This window comes from Pungitius pungitius, chromosome 5, assembly GCF_949316345.1.
Source record: "Pungitius pungitius chromosome 5, fPunPun2.1, whole genome shotgun sequence".
Classification (NCBI taxonomy): Eukaryota; Metazoa; Chordata; class Actinopteri; order Perciformes; family Gasterosteidae; genus Pungitius; species Pungitius pungitius.
The window spans coordinates 3,431,176-3,448,480 of record NC_084904.1 but is presented as its reverse complement, the minus strand read 5'-3'; the positions used below and the strand labels follow the sequence as shown (position 1 = coordinate 3,448,480).

The following is a 17,305-nucleotide window of genomic DNA, read 5'->3' as shown; positions in this document are numbered from 1 at the left end:
AAATGATACAATATGAATCCATAGGTGTGTTTAAACAGAACAAACTCAAGTGTTTGTTAAACCATTTGCACGTGGGTCAAAAATGGAATGGCACCAGGTAATGAAGGGCAGTGAATGTATCCGACGCCCCACCACACCTGAGAAATAGTGGACACCCACATCTGTCTGCATACTTCACACTGGTGTTTCCAATCCTTCCATCCACTGAAAGCCCAAAAAACGTGGGCTATATTAACTTGCTGGTAGATGTTCTTTTTTTTTTATATTCGTCACTGTTTCTAGCATGCATGTATTCTTTCCAATTATTCAACAGATCCTGAACAATAGAGTGTCAGTTAATACGTGGATCTACATTTTTCAAAAATCTGCACAGAAAAAAATTAATCTGAGATTCTGTTTCCCCTCTGCCTCTGTATAATGATCAGTAGTTATCTCAAGCAGGGAGATGTCACTCACACATGCACTCGTAGTCATGGATGTGTGCACATTGACACTAATTAACACACACACACACACACACACACACACACACATGCATGCATACAGTACTTGCAGTTGTGAGCGGAGCTTGGAGTATATCATTAGAACAGAAAGTGACAGTCAGATGCCCTAGTTATGAAATCAATGTTGTAAAGATTCCTCGCCCACACACACAAACACATACATTTGTGTATACATGCAGTAAAAAACACACATCCAGTTTCAGAGTGTACATATTTTGATAATCAGTAGACAGTGGTAATGTTTACAGTTACTATAAATCACCAACTTCACAGAGGAGCTTTGATATTTTTTATCACCATGTCCCTCGTAACCCAAGTACGACTTTTCTCACTATTTTCATTTGTGTCTTTTTTTACCGCAAAGGCTCTGCAGGTTTAAGCTGCACTGCTGCAAGTAAAATAGTGACAGTTACTGTCACTATTTTCACCTCAGGAAATGAAGAAGTGAGCAACCGTTGTTGTGGGTGCGCGTGTGAATGCTCGTCTAACTATTTTAATGATATCTTTATTGTCGTTTGTTATAGTATTAAGCTGCTGCGTCGTTACATTTTGGTCAATAACACGCTCCTGATTATCTTGGCACTTCTGAATCTAAAGAGCTGCCATTATCTGGAGGCCAGGCTCTGCACTGAATACGCTGGAACCTGAAAAAATGATGGGATAATACTTGGAAAAAATGGATCCTCCCCCCACTCAATGTGTAAATCATTGCCATCCTGTCAGTGCGAATTCAACCGTTGCCAAAAATATTATTAGCTTCATTAGAAATGGGCTCTGGGTGTAAGCCAGAAGCATTACGTCACATACAGTACATTCTGAGTGTGTGTGATTGTCGGACCTGTAATGATAAAAGGATGTAAAGCACGGCTGAGGAAGGTACGGTACACACAGCACTGTGAGACGACCAAACACACACACACACACACAAGCAGCAACCCGGGCCTCGCCCCAGCCAGCTTCAGTTTCCTCTGTGCTTCCAAGTTTGCATGAAAGTCATGAATAAGTCAGCATTTCTGCATGATAGGTCTGTAAGTAGGAGTGACAGTTAGAGAGCATAGTCTTTAGAATCTCAGATGGGACTCGGTGTGTGTGTTGTTGTTTTTTTTGTGTGTGTTGCGGGCTGGTAGGGGCTGAGTGCTTGTGCATGTGTGCTTGTGTTTTGCCCCCCTTTTTTCATCTAGCTCACAAATGGACGTCAAGCTGCTGATGAAAACAGAGAGAGAGAGAGAGAGAGAGAGAGACAGTTTGTTGGAGCTGGAAGGTAAAGAGGGAATACCACCAAAGGCATTCGGATAAACTAACTGGGTCATTGTATAAACAGAATTATTGGTTGATTGTTTTTTGATTCCCAGGCAAAAAAAGATAATGATAAAAGGTTGGTTTTCCCATTTACACTACCATTTTCCTCATTGATTTAAACTTGTTGACCCAATTGCAGCTTGTTTTTGTGATTAATGCATCGATAGTGATAGTTTTAGTACATATTTAGTATTGTTGGTGTTTACACAGTGCACGTTTAGCTCAAAGGGTCTCTACAAGGAATTCAATGCACTTAGTTCCGCGGCTGAGCCGGCGGCTTGCTGCTGACGGTGCAGGCATCGGTAACAGTGCCAGAATCAGCAGCAGTGCACGAGTCACCGTTATTAGCACAAAGTGGCGGGAGCCGCACGAGAGACTCCCACAGCCGCCCCAGCTATGTAAACAGAGCACAGAGAAGCTCAGATTACCAGGCTCACAGAGGGAGAGAGAGTTCATTGTCTGCTCAGGTAAACATGACTTACACTATATCTATACATAGCCATTGCCGTTTTGGTGTTTGCTGAATTCCCTGCATGGAAACTTTGACTTCTTGAAAGTCTCACTTCAGGTTGATTTGAGATAAGTTTGCCTTGAGTCATTGTGATATCCATTTCAAAGAGTCACCACTGCTGCCGCTGGAGGGACGTGTTGTCAGGCAATTGCAAAAGATGCTCTGATATAGAGGAACCAGCCATCACAACGTGCCAGGCGCAAAATCGGAAAAAGTTTGCCCAATCTGACATTCATCTCCTCGCTTCGGTTACAAAGCAAAACAGGGTTTTTGTGAGTGGTCTGTAGTGTACCTTCCCTCAACTTGTCGCACCTACGGCTGCATGTCAGGTGTTGAGTAGAATTGATTTCATGAGGAAATGATGCACAGAGCACAGTAAAGCTCGAGAGGACTACAATGGCATACAAAGTGGAAGCAGATATTCCCCTGACATTGCGTATTGTTATTCCCATCTTTATTCCCTCTCTCCCCTCAATCCAGATCCAGATTCCACCCTGGTGTCTCAATTCCGCACCTAAACTCGAGCTTCAACTCCACCTGGACAGCTGGATGTGGGTGGCTGATTTAATGACATTTACACACTGAATAAGTCATCGGGCCTCTGCTTACGCATCTGAAGTGCTCATCTATTTTTCAGACTGGGACATTTCACTGTCTTCTCTTCTCACCCCCATTCGGTCTCCTGTCTCTGGCCCTTGCTGTTGGCAAATAGCGGGCTGTTTCAATACAGCCAAACAGCAGTAAGCGACATGTAATGTCCGTCAAAAGAGTGATTCTTTTTCTCCTGCAGTTGTCTCTGTGACACGATCTCTGCGAAGTGGCCTGCTGCTGGCTGCATGGCGGTGGATGAATGAGCAGGATCTGTATCACAGGACGGTGGACAATTAGTTTGAATTGGACTTTGACCTTAATGAGCATCAGTGTTTGCATTTACTGTTGACGTTCATAACAGCACTCACTGAAGACAATGTGCCTCTCGTTGATCCACTCTTGATGTTTTGTAGTCTGCGTTCCGATAACGTGACGCAACCTTAAGATGCATAATATTGCACACTTTTTTCACAGTGTCTTTGGAAAATTAATGCTATTATGATTCAGCCCTCTGTGTTCCCCCACAGACAGCCTTTGCTTTGAACTGCTAAATGATTGATGGTTGGGATGAAAGAGAATGTAGGTCACCGTGGGTGAGGATCCACAGAAGCAGTATAAATCAGAGAGGCATAATGACCAGATATCATGGTGGATAATGGCCCAACGAGAGCCATTACAGGTATAGTCAACATCCATCACACCAAATGCTGGATTGCACATCCCCCCACGGACAGGCAATTTGAAGTGGTTGAGAATGTCGACGTACACTATGTAATCCTTGATTTGAGGTCAACTAGAGGGAATTCTGTTAATACGACATCCATATCAATTGCGGAAGGTAATGCAAACAGTATAGAATATTCCTACTTGAGTTTCTTCTGATACAAGATGCAGATGATTCCTCTCGTAAAGTGTCTTCTGTACCTTATATATGATCAAATGGGTGTTGTTTGAGCGGGATGCGTTCTGGGCGTCAGCTCTGTGATCTCTCCTTAAATCATGGGGAAATATTCTTGTCTCCTCATTAAGCAAGTTACCTGTGCATTCCCTTAGACGGGAGGAGGCAGCCACAGACACAGTGGTGATGCCGAAGCATCTGATGATGAAGAGAGCTGAGTTGAACAAAGTCGAAAAACATCCAGGCGGTGCTGCTCAGAAACGAATGAACCCCGCTGAAAAACAAGAAGGGATCCGCAGTACACAGGTTTGTGAATTTTAATATCTGATAAGTAAGATGCAATAGCTAGCCTTCAGTTCTTAGTGTGATATGGTTTTGTTTTAATAAAGTGAATAAAGTTTGCTTGGTTTTCAGGCGCCCGTCCTGCTTTGCAAAGATGGCTCAGAGGTTTCCCTTCAGAAAGTTGCATGGCACCGAACATAGAGACATAAAATGATCACCTCTGTTCCTCGGTTTAGTCGATACACATACATTATTCCATCCCAGTACATTGTTGAGTATAATGAAATATTCAGGACACTATAACATCTATATTGCATCACCACTTGCCCCAGATTTGAGGTGTCATTTTGACACACATTGCGCAGCGCTCTCAGGCCTCACAATGCGCGGGTAGTTCTCTCCTCCTTCACTAAAAGACGCACCAGAGATCCTCCTCTGACAGAATGTGGTTCAGGCTGTCTGGGAGAGCTGCTGTGGGGGTATGGTATCGCTGTTGCAATCTTGACATCGGCTGCAGACTCAACAAAAGATCTCCGAAAGAGGGACCCACCCCTGAGTTCTCGGAATCTGCAAGAGAACATGGCAGAGGGAAGTTGACAGTGATGTAGAGTTATCAAAAGAGCAAAAGAGAGACAAATAAAAGGACTTTGAAAAGCTTGCTGGGGAACAGATGGAGAGGAAGGAGGGGGAGATGTGAAAATCATAAAGGCAAAGTCAGACAAAAAGGAAAAGGGGGTGAGCGCTAGTGAGAAGCTACGGGCCGCTTCCACGAGTAAAGGTTGGAGAGAGAGAGAGAGAGGAGAAAGTTCTGTTGTCAGGTGACGGAAGGATAATGACAGAGGGGAGGGGCCTGCTTGACCTCCGCCGGCCTCTTCCCGGGATGAGGTCGCGGCAAAGTGGGCGCGGCGGCAGCCTTAATGTGATGGGATATCCTGCCGGCTGCCTGCTAACCCCTCTTCCTCCGCCTGTGAAGCCCGTTCGCGTCGTTTCCCACCTCCGAGCTGCACAAGCGCCCTCATAGACACCCCGCGCATCGACGCACGCTCCCGCAGATGGACACACGCGCCGCCCATGTACGCAAGGCCTTCGCGCACACATTCACACACACACACACACACACACATACAAGCGTGACTCCAGTTGACTCAACAACATTCACAGCCAAGGATGCCTCCGCTCAGGTCACTGCATTGCGCAGAAATGTCGGACAGTGTTGGAATGACGGAGCAGCGGAGGAAGAGCCGGTGGATTACAAACACGCAAAGTCTGCCGGAGGATCGCAATAACAAAAACACTGTCACCGCGCCGTGCAGCGCAGCTGCTCGGGTTTACTCAGAGCAAACAAAGCCCATTGTCCCTCTGTACGTGCTTTTTGTACAGGTACCAAAAGGAAAGCTTATCGTCGGATGAGTGTTTGAAGGATAATTGGAATTACCCCGACATGAGAGCATTGACGGTTCATGTGATTACCAAAGCTGAGCATTAAATGGCTAGTGATTTCAAAAGAACAGTTGAATTTATTTGCCTTCAAGCTTCATCATGGCTGGCTTGCTCGTCTGTCTGTCAAAGTTCAGAAACTTGTGGGTATCCCCCCCCCCCCCCCCCCCCCCAATGTGGAAAAAGTCGCCCCCCCCCCCCCCGCTCATGAACGCCCCCAACCCGAGTGGGAAAACATCAAAGCTCGACCACACTGAGACTTCAAGCCCATTTTGGCATTGCCCTCGTACCTCCAGATCCAGTAATTACAGCTCATACAAGACATCAACATTATTACTCGTCAAAACCGCGGCATTATAATACCACAAAACACTTCAAAGAGGCCACTCACATTTCAAGGGGAAAATAAAAACTGGTGGATTAAGCATCAGGAAGGACAGAATCCAGCCTCCTAAGCAGCTGGGGCTCAGTGCATGTTATCTGGAGCGAAACCCCAATTTTTTCAAGATCAGGATTTGTGTTTGGGGTAATTTGAAAATGCATTTTACATGAGTGTTGAAACGGAGCAGGCCAGTGGTTTGGGGTTCTTTCTGCCGGCCTGTGTTTTTTCGGTTCACCATGTGCTTCCGTGTTACATGTAAAGTTAGGGTTGCTCCCCCGGGGCCGAGCGTGTTTGCCCATGAGGTTAAATTGCAGCAACTTCACAGGTAGGACGGCCAAAAGCTCCTCAGCACAAATTTGTTTGTGCTTCAACACTGCCCTCTTGTGTCTGCTGTTACACAATAGTGTCACGTTTGAGAATATCTGTTTTTTTTGTTGTTTTCATGTTATTGTATTCCTACAATGAGATCGTTATATAAGAAAAACGTCATACTGAAAATCGAGAAACTCATTAACATGAGGATCGTTTTACCAATTCTACCTTTGAAAGAGATTAGAAGATAACAGATGTATAGTCGAGACAAAACACTTTGGAGGTGAAGGCGAAGATGAAGTGCGTCAACGACCTTAAAATGGTTGATGATCTTGTAGGTCTTTAGTGATGCTGACACATTTACATTGTTATAATTTTGGCCCCTATACAACTGACATAATAGCTAAGGCTGCCAGTATAGGCTCACTTTAACATAAAACTCTTTAGAAATGATCAGCATCTGTTCTCATTTAGACCGTTTGTTGTGGCACAGGGAGTTTTAACATTCACTAAACTCCACCTTAGTTATTTCCAATTTAAGATGGCAGAGGGTTTTTTCTTCTTTCTTTTTGGGGATCTTCACCACAAAGAAACTGTTGCTGGCAAAGCTGCTCATACACAAACTCAGAAAAACTCAAGATCACAAGAGAAATATCCTTTATACACCATGGACCAGAGTTTGTCTGTGAAAGAATTTCTTTTTTCTTTTCTCTGTGGATGTTTTCAGAGTCAAACCCATACGGGTAGAAAACCATGCTGAAAAAAGATAGGATGTTTTTATTACACTAGAATGGTTGGTATGTGTGTTTTTGTGTGTGTTTGTGTCTGTAGATGTGTGCACAAGCATGCATGAGTGCACGAATATAATGTCTCTTTTAAAAGAAATATAGTGCACATGCATTTAACTTGCAGATGTATATGTGTTCATTATAACTCTAAATCACAATTTATCACAGTAATAGAGCTGCATCTTTAATAAGTCAGTGACCTACTTCCTGAATGGGAAGTCAACAGTTTCCTCATCATCACCATCCTGCCACGACGATGAATGTCGCCAACCTTCCTTAATGTCACTGCCACGTCACCCATTTGAATTATTCATAGTGACTGTCTTTCCCTCTTATCTCCTTGTGTGTTAATCGAGTAAGAAGCCTTCCACCCTTCTGTCCTCATTAATTTCCCATTCAACAGTGTTTTACCCATCAACGGTGGAGATAGGGTTGAATGTGCAGACATATTTACAAGTAGAATTTAAGAAGTTAGCTCCAGGCTAAATGTTATGTGGCCGAGATTATATCTAGCACTGTGTAAAGTCTTATAGTCAGCGTGCAGTCATCTTAATGATAGCCATGTGTTGTTTTGAATAAGGGAAAAGGGTAAGAAAGATGTTCATGAATAACGTAACAAGAACAACAAAAAATAACATCTGATCATAACACCTGAAATATAGTCCAGTTTAACCATCGTTTAGTCGTCTAAGTCAGTGGTTCTCAACTGGTCTGGCTCCGGGACGCACCATCACCCCTTAATGACAAGCCGCAACCCAAATCGATCGGTCAACGGGGGGTGTGCTAGCGGTTGTCTTTGCGGCGCCAACTGAAAACATGGACGTCCCTTCAAAATAAAATGAATTTTTATTTTGGGGGGATTTTTATTTTCCCATGCAACGGCCCACTAAAAACGGTGTCGCGACCCACCAGTTGAAAACCACTGGTCTAAGTAAACTAGAGTCCAGAGTATTGAGCAACAGTGACATCCTGTGGTTGCCTATGAGCTCAACACAAGGACCTTCCACTCGCCAACCACCAAATTTGTCCCTCATCTCAAAACTAGAACGGTGAGTAAATCATCAATTCAGATTGAATTTACATTGGACTACCAAGCATTGTAGAAATTTGATTGAAGACTAGAAAAATAAAAAGTTTAAAATCTCAGCAAATGGCAGATGAGCAGTTCCCAAAATGTATTGGGCCTATCCAAGTAAAGAGAGTATTGCTGACACAGAAACATAGTACCTGTATAAGATGATAAACAAACTTGGTTTGACACACACTCAATGCACATATGAGAGGGTTATTTTTAGTTCACAGTGAAACACTTTATTTTACTAGGACATTACTGTTAATGGTAAACAGACTGCTTGTACAGCACTTCTAGTCTTGTCACCGTTCAAAGTGCTTTGACACTACATGCCATGTAGCTTACCTGCCCATCGGTAACTAACATTCCCACCATTCACACATCCTAGTCCTAAGCGCCTACACTAGGTACAACCATTGTCTATATAGCAGGACTAATCAGTTTCTGCATTCCCACCGATCTGCGTTTACATAGTTAGTGTGTGCTTCGTCTGCTTGCTCATATTGACACTGCGGATGGGTTAAATGGTGGTTGCAAATCTATTAAATGTAGTTAGTAAAAGCAACTTTAAGCCCTTTAGGGTCACTGTTAAATAGGGAAATATGACTTATATTCAACTACATTATCACATTGCAGTTATGTATTAGAACCTCTTGACGGTAGGTTGAGCAATGTACTCCGCGTCTACAGAAAACCACAGTAAATAAAGTTCAACACAGCCACACCTGTGGTGTCCGCTGTAGCCTAGCCTTGCGCTGATATCACAGGAAAACTACAAGGACCACAATGCATTGCAGCGAAACGGTCATAATCATGACACATCTTCAACATAGGAAAAAGCTTCCCCTTGGAAGCGTTTTACTTGCTAACTTCGGGCAGACCCTGGCCCCTTCCCGCGGTTAGCGCTTGGAGAAGTATTTATAAAGCCGCTGGTCTCAGCCAGCAGATTGTCAGGCGGCGCGCGTGTGCCAAAAGAGACCTAACGTTTAGCTAGCGGTCTCGCTCAGGAGCTCGCTTAAAGAGAGCCTCGCAGGCTAGCGCGCGCTAACGCCAGCTAGCCGAGGAGACGTGACGTTTAGCGTTGGAGAGGTAACCTACATTCATCGAAGACACGGGCTTTGAGGGACATTACCAAGTAGATACACGGGGTAAGTAGCGCACCACTGTATTTAACATGGGATTGTGTTGCGGTGTTTGTGTCACTGATGAAACTGCAGTTGACGTTAGCCAAACTTGACAGCAAAGTTAGCCACAGGATTCGAACGACTTGAAAACGGGTAACGTTAGTTGGCTGTTGGCTAATGTGTCAAGTGTTTAAAATCATTGACACTTGACCACCTGTGTGTTTTTATCCGTACTGGTGTCACGGTGTTATCCAGACGTGGTGTCGTTTGGGCTCTTCGGTGTGTGCTGGCGTAGGAAACGTTTATCACGTGAGTCGCCACAGCACGGAGGACATAACGCGCGTCGCCCCCAGACGGAAACGAGCCCTACTCAACTGTGTATTGTTTGTCGTAGAAAACATTTCGACACCGTCGTCCTCTTGCTTAATAGACATTACGGTGATGTCACGTTTGAAATAATAAGTCATGTGCCTTGCCCCGAAACCGAAAGATTTCGCAGCTGAGACCGCAGTGTGCGAGTATGGCTTTGAGACGTAATGTGTGTTTTTAAAATGTTGGTCCCATTGTCAGGATACAGCACTTAACGTTAAGTCATGATTGGACCTATAACCGTATTGAGAAATCTCTTCCTGCGAAAATGTTTAGTGGACGAGCATTGTAAAACAAAGGTGTAAGGAGTAGACTGCTACTTGGTGCTGAATCACGTGGCTCCCTGGCACCTGCTCTGCACCCTTTTTATAAAGGCCGTTTAGTGTCTATTGGACAGACGGAGGTCTGTCAAAAGCCCAATCAAAACTTCTCAAATTGTAATCTAATTTAGCTATGGCACTCATACAATTGCTTCTTTTATATAGACATGACGTTATTTTCCAGTTGGGCAGTGGAGAGAAGCTGCTAGAACTTCTTGCCTTTTCAAGGTTTATACGACACAGGACTACAGCATCACCTTGCTTATTTCTTCTAGCTTCCTGAAAGGCCTCCCTACTATTTACCTGGCTGTTTTAAACCTGGTGGTTACTCCAATTCCTATACATGCTAATCCAGTTGAAACTGACCACATTAGAGAGGCAGTGAAGGAGCCCTTGATGATAACCAGCTGACACAAGTAGTACGAGTTTTACGGGTCATTCAGTCTTTAACAATGATCAAGTGACCGATGACGCCCATTTCCACTGTCTGTGTGCCGAATATGTTAAATGCTTATTTGCAGCGAGTTGTTTTACCATACTGCCAGCTTGTTTTCTTACAATGGTCCCATTGTGAGACAAATTCCATGCTGTTTTTGACTTTTCCAGAAAATCTTTCGGAACTCTTGATGCTCTGTATGCACACTATAATTCAATGGAAACAATTTGCAAACCATTTATTTCCTCCTCCCACATGCTGTCTGTTGAATCAATATCCATGTTTGTAAAATGTTCTAGGCTTGATGTGTACTGAACTAATACGTTCTGTTTTATGTCTCATCGTTGCCCTCTCTTCAGTACAGCAAGCCTGCAGAGACACTGAAGAGAATTTCCAGGATACAGACAAGGAACATGTCCTTCCTGTGGCTTCCCATGAATCTCACCTGGAGTGGAAGGGTGTTTTGAGAAGGGAGACTGCAAAAGGAACACAAGGAGACCCTTAAGAATCATGAATCTCCATCAGGTCCTCACAGGAGCTGTCAATCCTGGAGACAATTGTTTTTCTGTAGGGAGTGTCAACAATGTGCCATTCACGGTAAGATATTTCAGGCTCCCTGCAGTGCTGGTTAGCCAGGCGACTATTTCCTAATTCACAATGAGACTAAATAGATTAAACAATTATGTCACTGGAAAAGATTTTTCTGGATGGAAATGTCAATTCCCTGTTCTGACAGGTTATTCCCACGATTTAGATGTTGATTCTGGATTAAACCTACGCTAAGTAGATGACAACGTTTACAGTAGCCACACTTGGTAAACAAGACATTTGCTTTGTGAAATATAAGTTCTACTTTTTTCTCTCGGGTGAGGTAGCACACGTCCATTGTAAAGCCCTGCAGGAGGAAAATGCCATTAGTTTTGTCAACATCTCTCAGTTCTAAATTAACACAAAGGAGGGAAGGTACTAAACCAGTTGGGCTGGTGGCCTCATTTTTAAGTGTTGCATAGTCTAAACCCTCTTCTCACAAAAAACACCAAAAACTCTGAGCCTGTATATTATGCACAGTATGGAGACGGAAATTGGACAACACAAATTTGGTGAATTGATGCCAGTTTTTCTAAATTAAATACAGACACATTATTTTGTACAAATTGAAGATAACGGATAACCTGCCGTCGGGGGTTGTAGTGACCACTTAGGAAGCAGTCTGTGTGATCAAAGTACAAACATGAATATATAATTATAATGGGACCAATGTCATTGTTTATGTTTAGCTGCTGAATCATGTTTTAAGATCCTGCTCAAAAGTGCAAAAGCACTCTACTGCAGGACGTCCTGAAGGTCTTAGGACTGTGTGGCTGAAATACAAATGCATACCTGACAGATTTTGCCCTTTGTGGAATCAACGGCAACGCTGTGTGACACGACCGCGATTCTATTCAGAGAGTGGATCAATAGGAGAACTATTTATGTCTGCCTGTCCTCTCTTGAGGGAGATAGTCACGGTGAATCACGGCTCATGTGGCGATCTCCCTCAGAGAGAGCGACTGGAATGGAGCATTCAATTCTAATCTGATCTGCTTGTGCCCCAGAGCTGTCATACATTTGTGGTTTGATGCAATGACACTGGCTCCAGGACAAGTGAAGTTCACATGACCCCCCCCCCCCCCCCTCCTCCCCCTGTCGCCTCATGAGTGTAATCTTCAATCCCCCCGCTCTGTCTCTCGGTAGGCCTATGCATCGGGTTGTGACGTGGTGATTTTGGGCAGCGACTTTGAGCGACTGCAGATCATCCCCGGGGCCAAACATGGCAACATCCAGGTCTGCTGTGTCGACTGCTCGCTGCAGGGTGGAAAGGTAAGCGTAATGGACATGTACATGTACATTGCAGTTCAAAATGAATGTTTTAGTGGATTTATTCATGGCGTATCTGATATCAGTGGGAAGGTATATTCAAATGGAAACGGGATGGGGATTTTTATTTCTTGAGTTACATTTTGTTTTTTGATTGGAGGTCAATATTGTAGATCATTGGGTGGGTAAATAATTTGCTGCAAAAAGTGTTGCCATACACAAACTAGGAAGGACCTACAAATACTACAAAATAGTTCATACACAACTTTCAATGCCACCTAGTGATTTGAAAGAGCTCAAAAAGAGCCGTTTTTCACATCACAATGACCCTGAATGACCACACAGTCAGAGTTGAATGTGTAGTGGTCAGTGCAGTGTCTGCTGAATCATGTCTATCTGATGAATCCTGCCCAAACGTAGCTAAAAGACACCGTTACCCAATTTGGATTTAGACTGAATGCTTTTTTGCAGGGCACATCATTGTCAAGGTCTTTCATTTAGTGTTCACAGGTATTGACAACATCAATGTTTGTTTTAATTACCTTCTACTTCCTGTCATCCCATTGATGTGATGAAGAAATTCACAAAGTAGGGCACAGCAGGCACATTTGCTTATGTAATGACACTCGCCATTCATTTAATCACCCCAAAGTGGGTTGCTACAAACAAGATTTATGGTGATGTTTTTGTAATTTATATTAGATCTTGTACTTTTTCGGAGATGAGCTGCAGCGCAGGGAGACAGAATAGTTTGTGTATAGACTTGCTGCAAGATTAGTAAGATTACTACTAAATGTAGAACTGGTTCATTTTGGACTGGTTTTGGTGGGATTTTTCAGGTAGATCAAGTTGGAGGATGGGTAACTTTATATACTTCATTGTCGGGCTGCTAACATGCCTTTTTTTGATGTCCCTAGCAATGATTATGAGGACAAAGTAACCACTCTATCACATACTTGTTCAAGCTTTATATAGTGCAGTTTTCTACTTAAATGGTATTCAAAGTCTTTCTTTTTTTACTACGCTTAGTGTTTGCGATTCCTCTTGGTTAGGGAGGGAATTAGTGAGGACAAAGCTGTGAATCAGTAGACTAAAACCTTTTCTGATTGTATCCCGCCTGTGACATTCTGAAGCACAAATAAACACATCCACTAACTTACCTCGAAGGGGGCTGGATGATCAATGGCTGCGGCCAGAGGGAGTGTGCTGTGTCCTGCTTTGTCACTGCCGCAGGCCAATGCAGAGCCAAGCAGCAGAGACACGTAAACACAGAAGAGCACTCTGCGACGTAACCGCCCGCTCTCCTCGCACTGCGTGGTTCTACCTGGGAGTCGGAATGGGCTGCACCTCTGCTAATTAGCTGGGGGTTTGATCCCCACATTGGAAAATAAAGGCAGAAGGCGGGTTCTGTGCAGATCCAGACACCGCCACTCACTTCTAGTGGGTCGTCAAAATGATTATTCTTTCTTTTAAAGGCAGAAGACATAATTAACGGGCCATCAATGTAACTTGGGTTTCTGTTTTAGATTGGGGGTGCTGGTAGCCTTTTTGAAACAGCTGGGAGCAGCAACCTATTGAATTAAAAATGACACAGAAAATGTGCAGGCAAAATCCTTTGCCATCCTCCTCATGATGATTAATCCAATTCAGTCGGGTCAGAAGTAACCCTGCATAACCCCTGGAGCTGTGTGGATTGTGTTGTGAGCATGCTCTGTTGGAATGCTTGCCGGTTCCACCTCACTGCCCCTGTTCATGCAGTAATATTTACTAAGCTATTAGTTTGCTTGGCATTATGAGCACACTGCCCCTTTGCTCACGTTGTGTGTTAGCACATGGTACATTCTACCGCTCCCCCGTCCGTACACGCATCCCTGCCTCCCCATTTTTCTCTCCATTGGAATTTGTTTGAACGTCAACTGTGTCCTTAAAAAGCATATTATTTCCTTATGTGTCATTATGCCATGAGCCACTGTCTCAAAAGTGTATGTGCGCATGTGACTCAGTGTATTCATTCTTTGACAGTCTGCATATTATTTTCCCCAATGGAGGGAGAGCTTGTATTTAAGACCTTGACCTTGTTTATTTTATTAGTTGGGTTCACTGCCACGGAAATTCTATCCATTCAGTGTTTGACCTTTTGAATGTGCTCTTGTTTGCTTTTAGCTGTAAGCAGTGAAAGAAGCATACCTGTCTATGTCACTATGTCTTGATATTTAACATGTTGCCTTTTTACCTTCTGACAGATTGCAGCTTCCTATGGAAGCATTGTGTGCATCTTTGAGCCTGTTCACAATCCACACCAGAAAGACACTGCTCTGACTGTGAGTTTTCCGCATTTATCTTTAAGTCACATTCATGTTGATTCCCTTTCAACAAAGCTTGGTTGTTATTTGAATTGGACTCCTATTGTTGGAAAAGTTCATGAGTAGTCATAAGGGATCGAAAGTTTAAATAAACCCAGTACTTTCAATGCAGAAGTATTACCGCCGCTGAGCACATGTGGCTCACATGGTATCTACTGATACAAGGGACACAATGAACGGATTTATGTTTTGTCATTTTTTTTTTCTCTACAGAAGTTGAACTGCCAATGGCAAAAGACTGGTCAATTTCTTTTGAAGTCCATGGTACACAACCTGGCCTGGCACCCCACAGGTATTTTAAACGCATGTGCTCTCCCAAATGTAAAAAAATGTATATTTACTAATTCTAAGATGAAAGCCATCTCTGAATGGGTTTTTGTGTATCCAGGCAGTACGCTCTTAACAGGCTCTAGTAGCCTCCAGTTATGGTCTAATGTTGCTGGAGTGAAAGATGAAGCTGAAGTGGGAGCGCAGACAGAAATGACCATGGGGGAGTCTCATTCTGCCTGGAGGTGCATCTGGCAGAGCAAGTAAGTGCTGATTACTACAGAATCTGCAAAGGACGCTTCCTACAAACCTCTCTGAGATGGTCATCGTGTTTCCTTTTCTTTTTACTTGTATGTTTTACATATTTTTGTTTTGTGTGAAGGATCGCATCTCAAGTCAGTTTAATGAAGTTCTCTCCCGATGGGGAATTCTTTGCTACTGCTGGTCAAGTAAGTTGTGTGTGTGTTAGAGTGAAATTACGTGGATACAAGTCTGTATTTACAGTTCATGTTTTACGTGCTTACACTTCTCAGGATGACTGCCTAGTAAAGATCTGGTACAACACCAGTAAGTGGAAGTTGGGTGTTTCCAGACTCTTCACCCCTCTAGAACCATGTGACGAGGGAGAGCTGGCCTTTTCCTTCGTCTACCTGGCCCATCCCCGTTCGGTTACTGGCTTCTCATGGAGGAAGACCAGCAAGTACATGCCACGGTGCGGACACTATCATATACTTTCTCAATTGGTTCATTTTGAACCAAGCGGACACAAGTGAACAGCCTGTCAATAATAGGTTACAGCTATAAATCATTGTCTCTTAGTCCACCTCTGGCAACTTGTTTTTGTATGTATATTCTAAACGTTTTCTTTTTCACTACAGTTAACAAAATCAGTGACTTCATCATGAACCTTTTTGTCATCTCCTTTCCTTCCACTCTCATAACAGAGGCACGGTGTGTAACGTTCTGCTCACCTGCTGTAAGGACAGTGTGTGTCGACTTTGGGCAGAGACTCTTCTGCCGGGTGACGGCCTTCTGTCTGGTTACCATAACAACCACGCTTCTGCCCAACACGGTGACACTCCCGGATGTGCTGGCAACACCTGCAATGGGAAGCTTCACAGAACAGCACAAGAAGTTAGCTACTCTAATGTAAGCTTTTATTTGATTTATTTTGGTACACTTACCTTAAATGAATGTGCTCTCTCAAACATAATGTATTATTTCCACAACGCTTTGGAGCGCTTTAGCTGACAAAATGGCCACAAAATTGAATCAACAGCTGACGAACTAAACATTGTAGTCTTGGAAGAAATAAAGTGTAGTTCTGGACTGTAGTAATAAATGAGTTGGTGTGTATACCTGTAAACAAACTGATAAAGATAAGAACTAGATACATTCATCTAAAAAAGACGAAAAAGGTTGATCATAACATCCAAATGGCATCATAGAATTTATCATCAAAATATTTTTGTTTTCAATTTCACAAATATTAGTTTGTAGATTTACATGCACATTGTTAGGTTAAAACTAGCAACAATTTGGATCAAAGTCGTCGCAACCTTTTTTCTCTCAGAATTAAAAGCATTATTTTAAAAACTCATCTTTCAGTTAATTAAATGCAAAAAGCAATTGACCTCATTTTGCTAATAGTTGAAGAATAAATGAAACAAATGACGATGAGGTCTATGATTTGTCTTGTTTGGCCCTGAAGTCAAAGCCGGCATACTGTATTTTTACCACTGCTAACGAAGGACATCCGGATGCTTCAGAGATGAGGGAACAAGAGCCAAGGGAGACTGAGGAAAAAGTTAAAGGAGAAAATTAATTGGCTATCAGACATTTTTGAAGCTTATGAGGCTTAAGACAAGCATCAGTGAAGCTTATTGCCCTCCTTTCTTCAATCTGGAACACCACAAATGTATGACTTTTGAGCCTTGTCTTTTAATTTAGCTGCTGCAATTTAAATCTGTTATGATGGTCTCTTCTGCTTCAAGTGACTTGCACGCTCGATGACTGCATAGCTAAGGCTCAAACACAATACCAAATATTCATTTAAATATGGACATTTTAATTTTTCCGGGTCTCACTGGTACTTAAAGAACTCCGGGCTCATGTGATTACAGGAAATATTAGTTTGCTAATTTCACCAGTGGGGCTTGAGGGGAGTCTGTAACCATATGCATATGGAATTTTTGCTTAACATAGCACAGTCTGTGCTGGCTCTCCCCCCAAAACTGGATGGGTGGGCAAAACTGAAAGCGCCCCATTTTAAACTCTTCTGCCTCAGGGTGGAATGAACAGTGGAAGTTCTCTCATAAAATCAAGAAGATGAATGTAAATACTGGGTTCAATCTGTAATGAGAAATTGTTAGCATTAGCATCCAAGATGTTGTGCCAGTAGTTATTTTTATTTTTTGTGGAGTAGTTATTAAATAGCTAAAATGGGATTGTTCCAATACTTTCTCACATCCTTGCAGCATTTTGCGGTTTCTTG

At 43.1% G+C, this 17,305-nt stretch overlaps 1 protein-coding gene across 3 annotated transcripts in view; it reads left to right on the top strand.

Annotated features, from left to right (window-relative positions):
* The first annotated feature begins 8,878 nt into the window (after nucleotides 1-8,878).
* Nucleotides 8,879-17,305, top strand: part of LOC119225551 (dmX-like protein 1) — a 42,967-nt gene continuing 34,540 nt past the window's right edge. For 2 of the 3 annotated variants that reach the window (XM_037483486.2, XM_037483484.2), the window contains exons 1-9: nucleotides 8,879-9,223; nucleotides 10,684-10,921; nucleotides 12,059-12,184; nucleotides 14,425-14,502; nucleotides 14,758-14,836; nucleotides 14,933-15,074; nucleotides 15,194-15,260; nucleotides 15,345-15,523; nucleotides 15,756-15,960. In XM_037483486.2, coding sequence (XP_037339383.2) covers nucleotides 10,835-10,921; nucleotides 12,059-12,184; nucleotides 14,425-14,502; nucleotides 14,758-14,836; nucleotides 14,933-15,074; nucleotides 15,194-15,260; nucleotides 15,345-15,523; nucleotides 15,756-15,960 — 963 coding nt within the window. In that variant the 5' untranslated portion in view covers nucleotides 8,879-9,223; nucleotides 10,684-10,834. The remainder of the gene's footprint in view (nucleotides 9,224-10,683; nucleotides 10,922-12,058; nucleotides 12,185-14,424; nucleotides 14,503-14,757; nucleotides 14,837-14,932; nucleotides 15,075-15,193; nucleotides 15,261-15,344; nucleotides 15,524-15,755; nucleotides 15,961-17,305) is intronic. The other variant, XM_037483485.2, reaches the window with a different exon arrangement.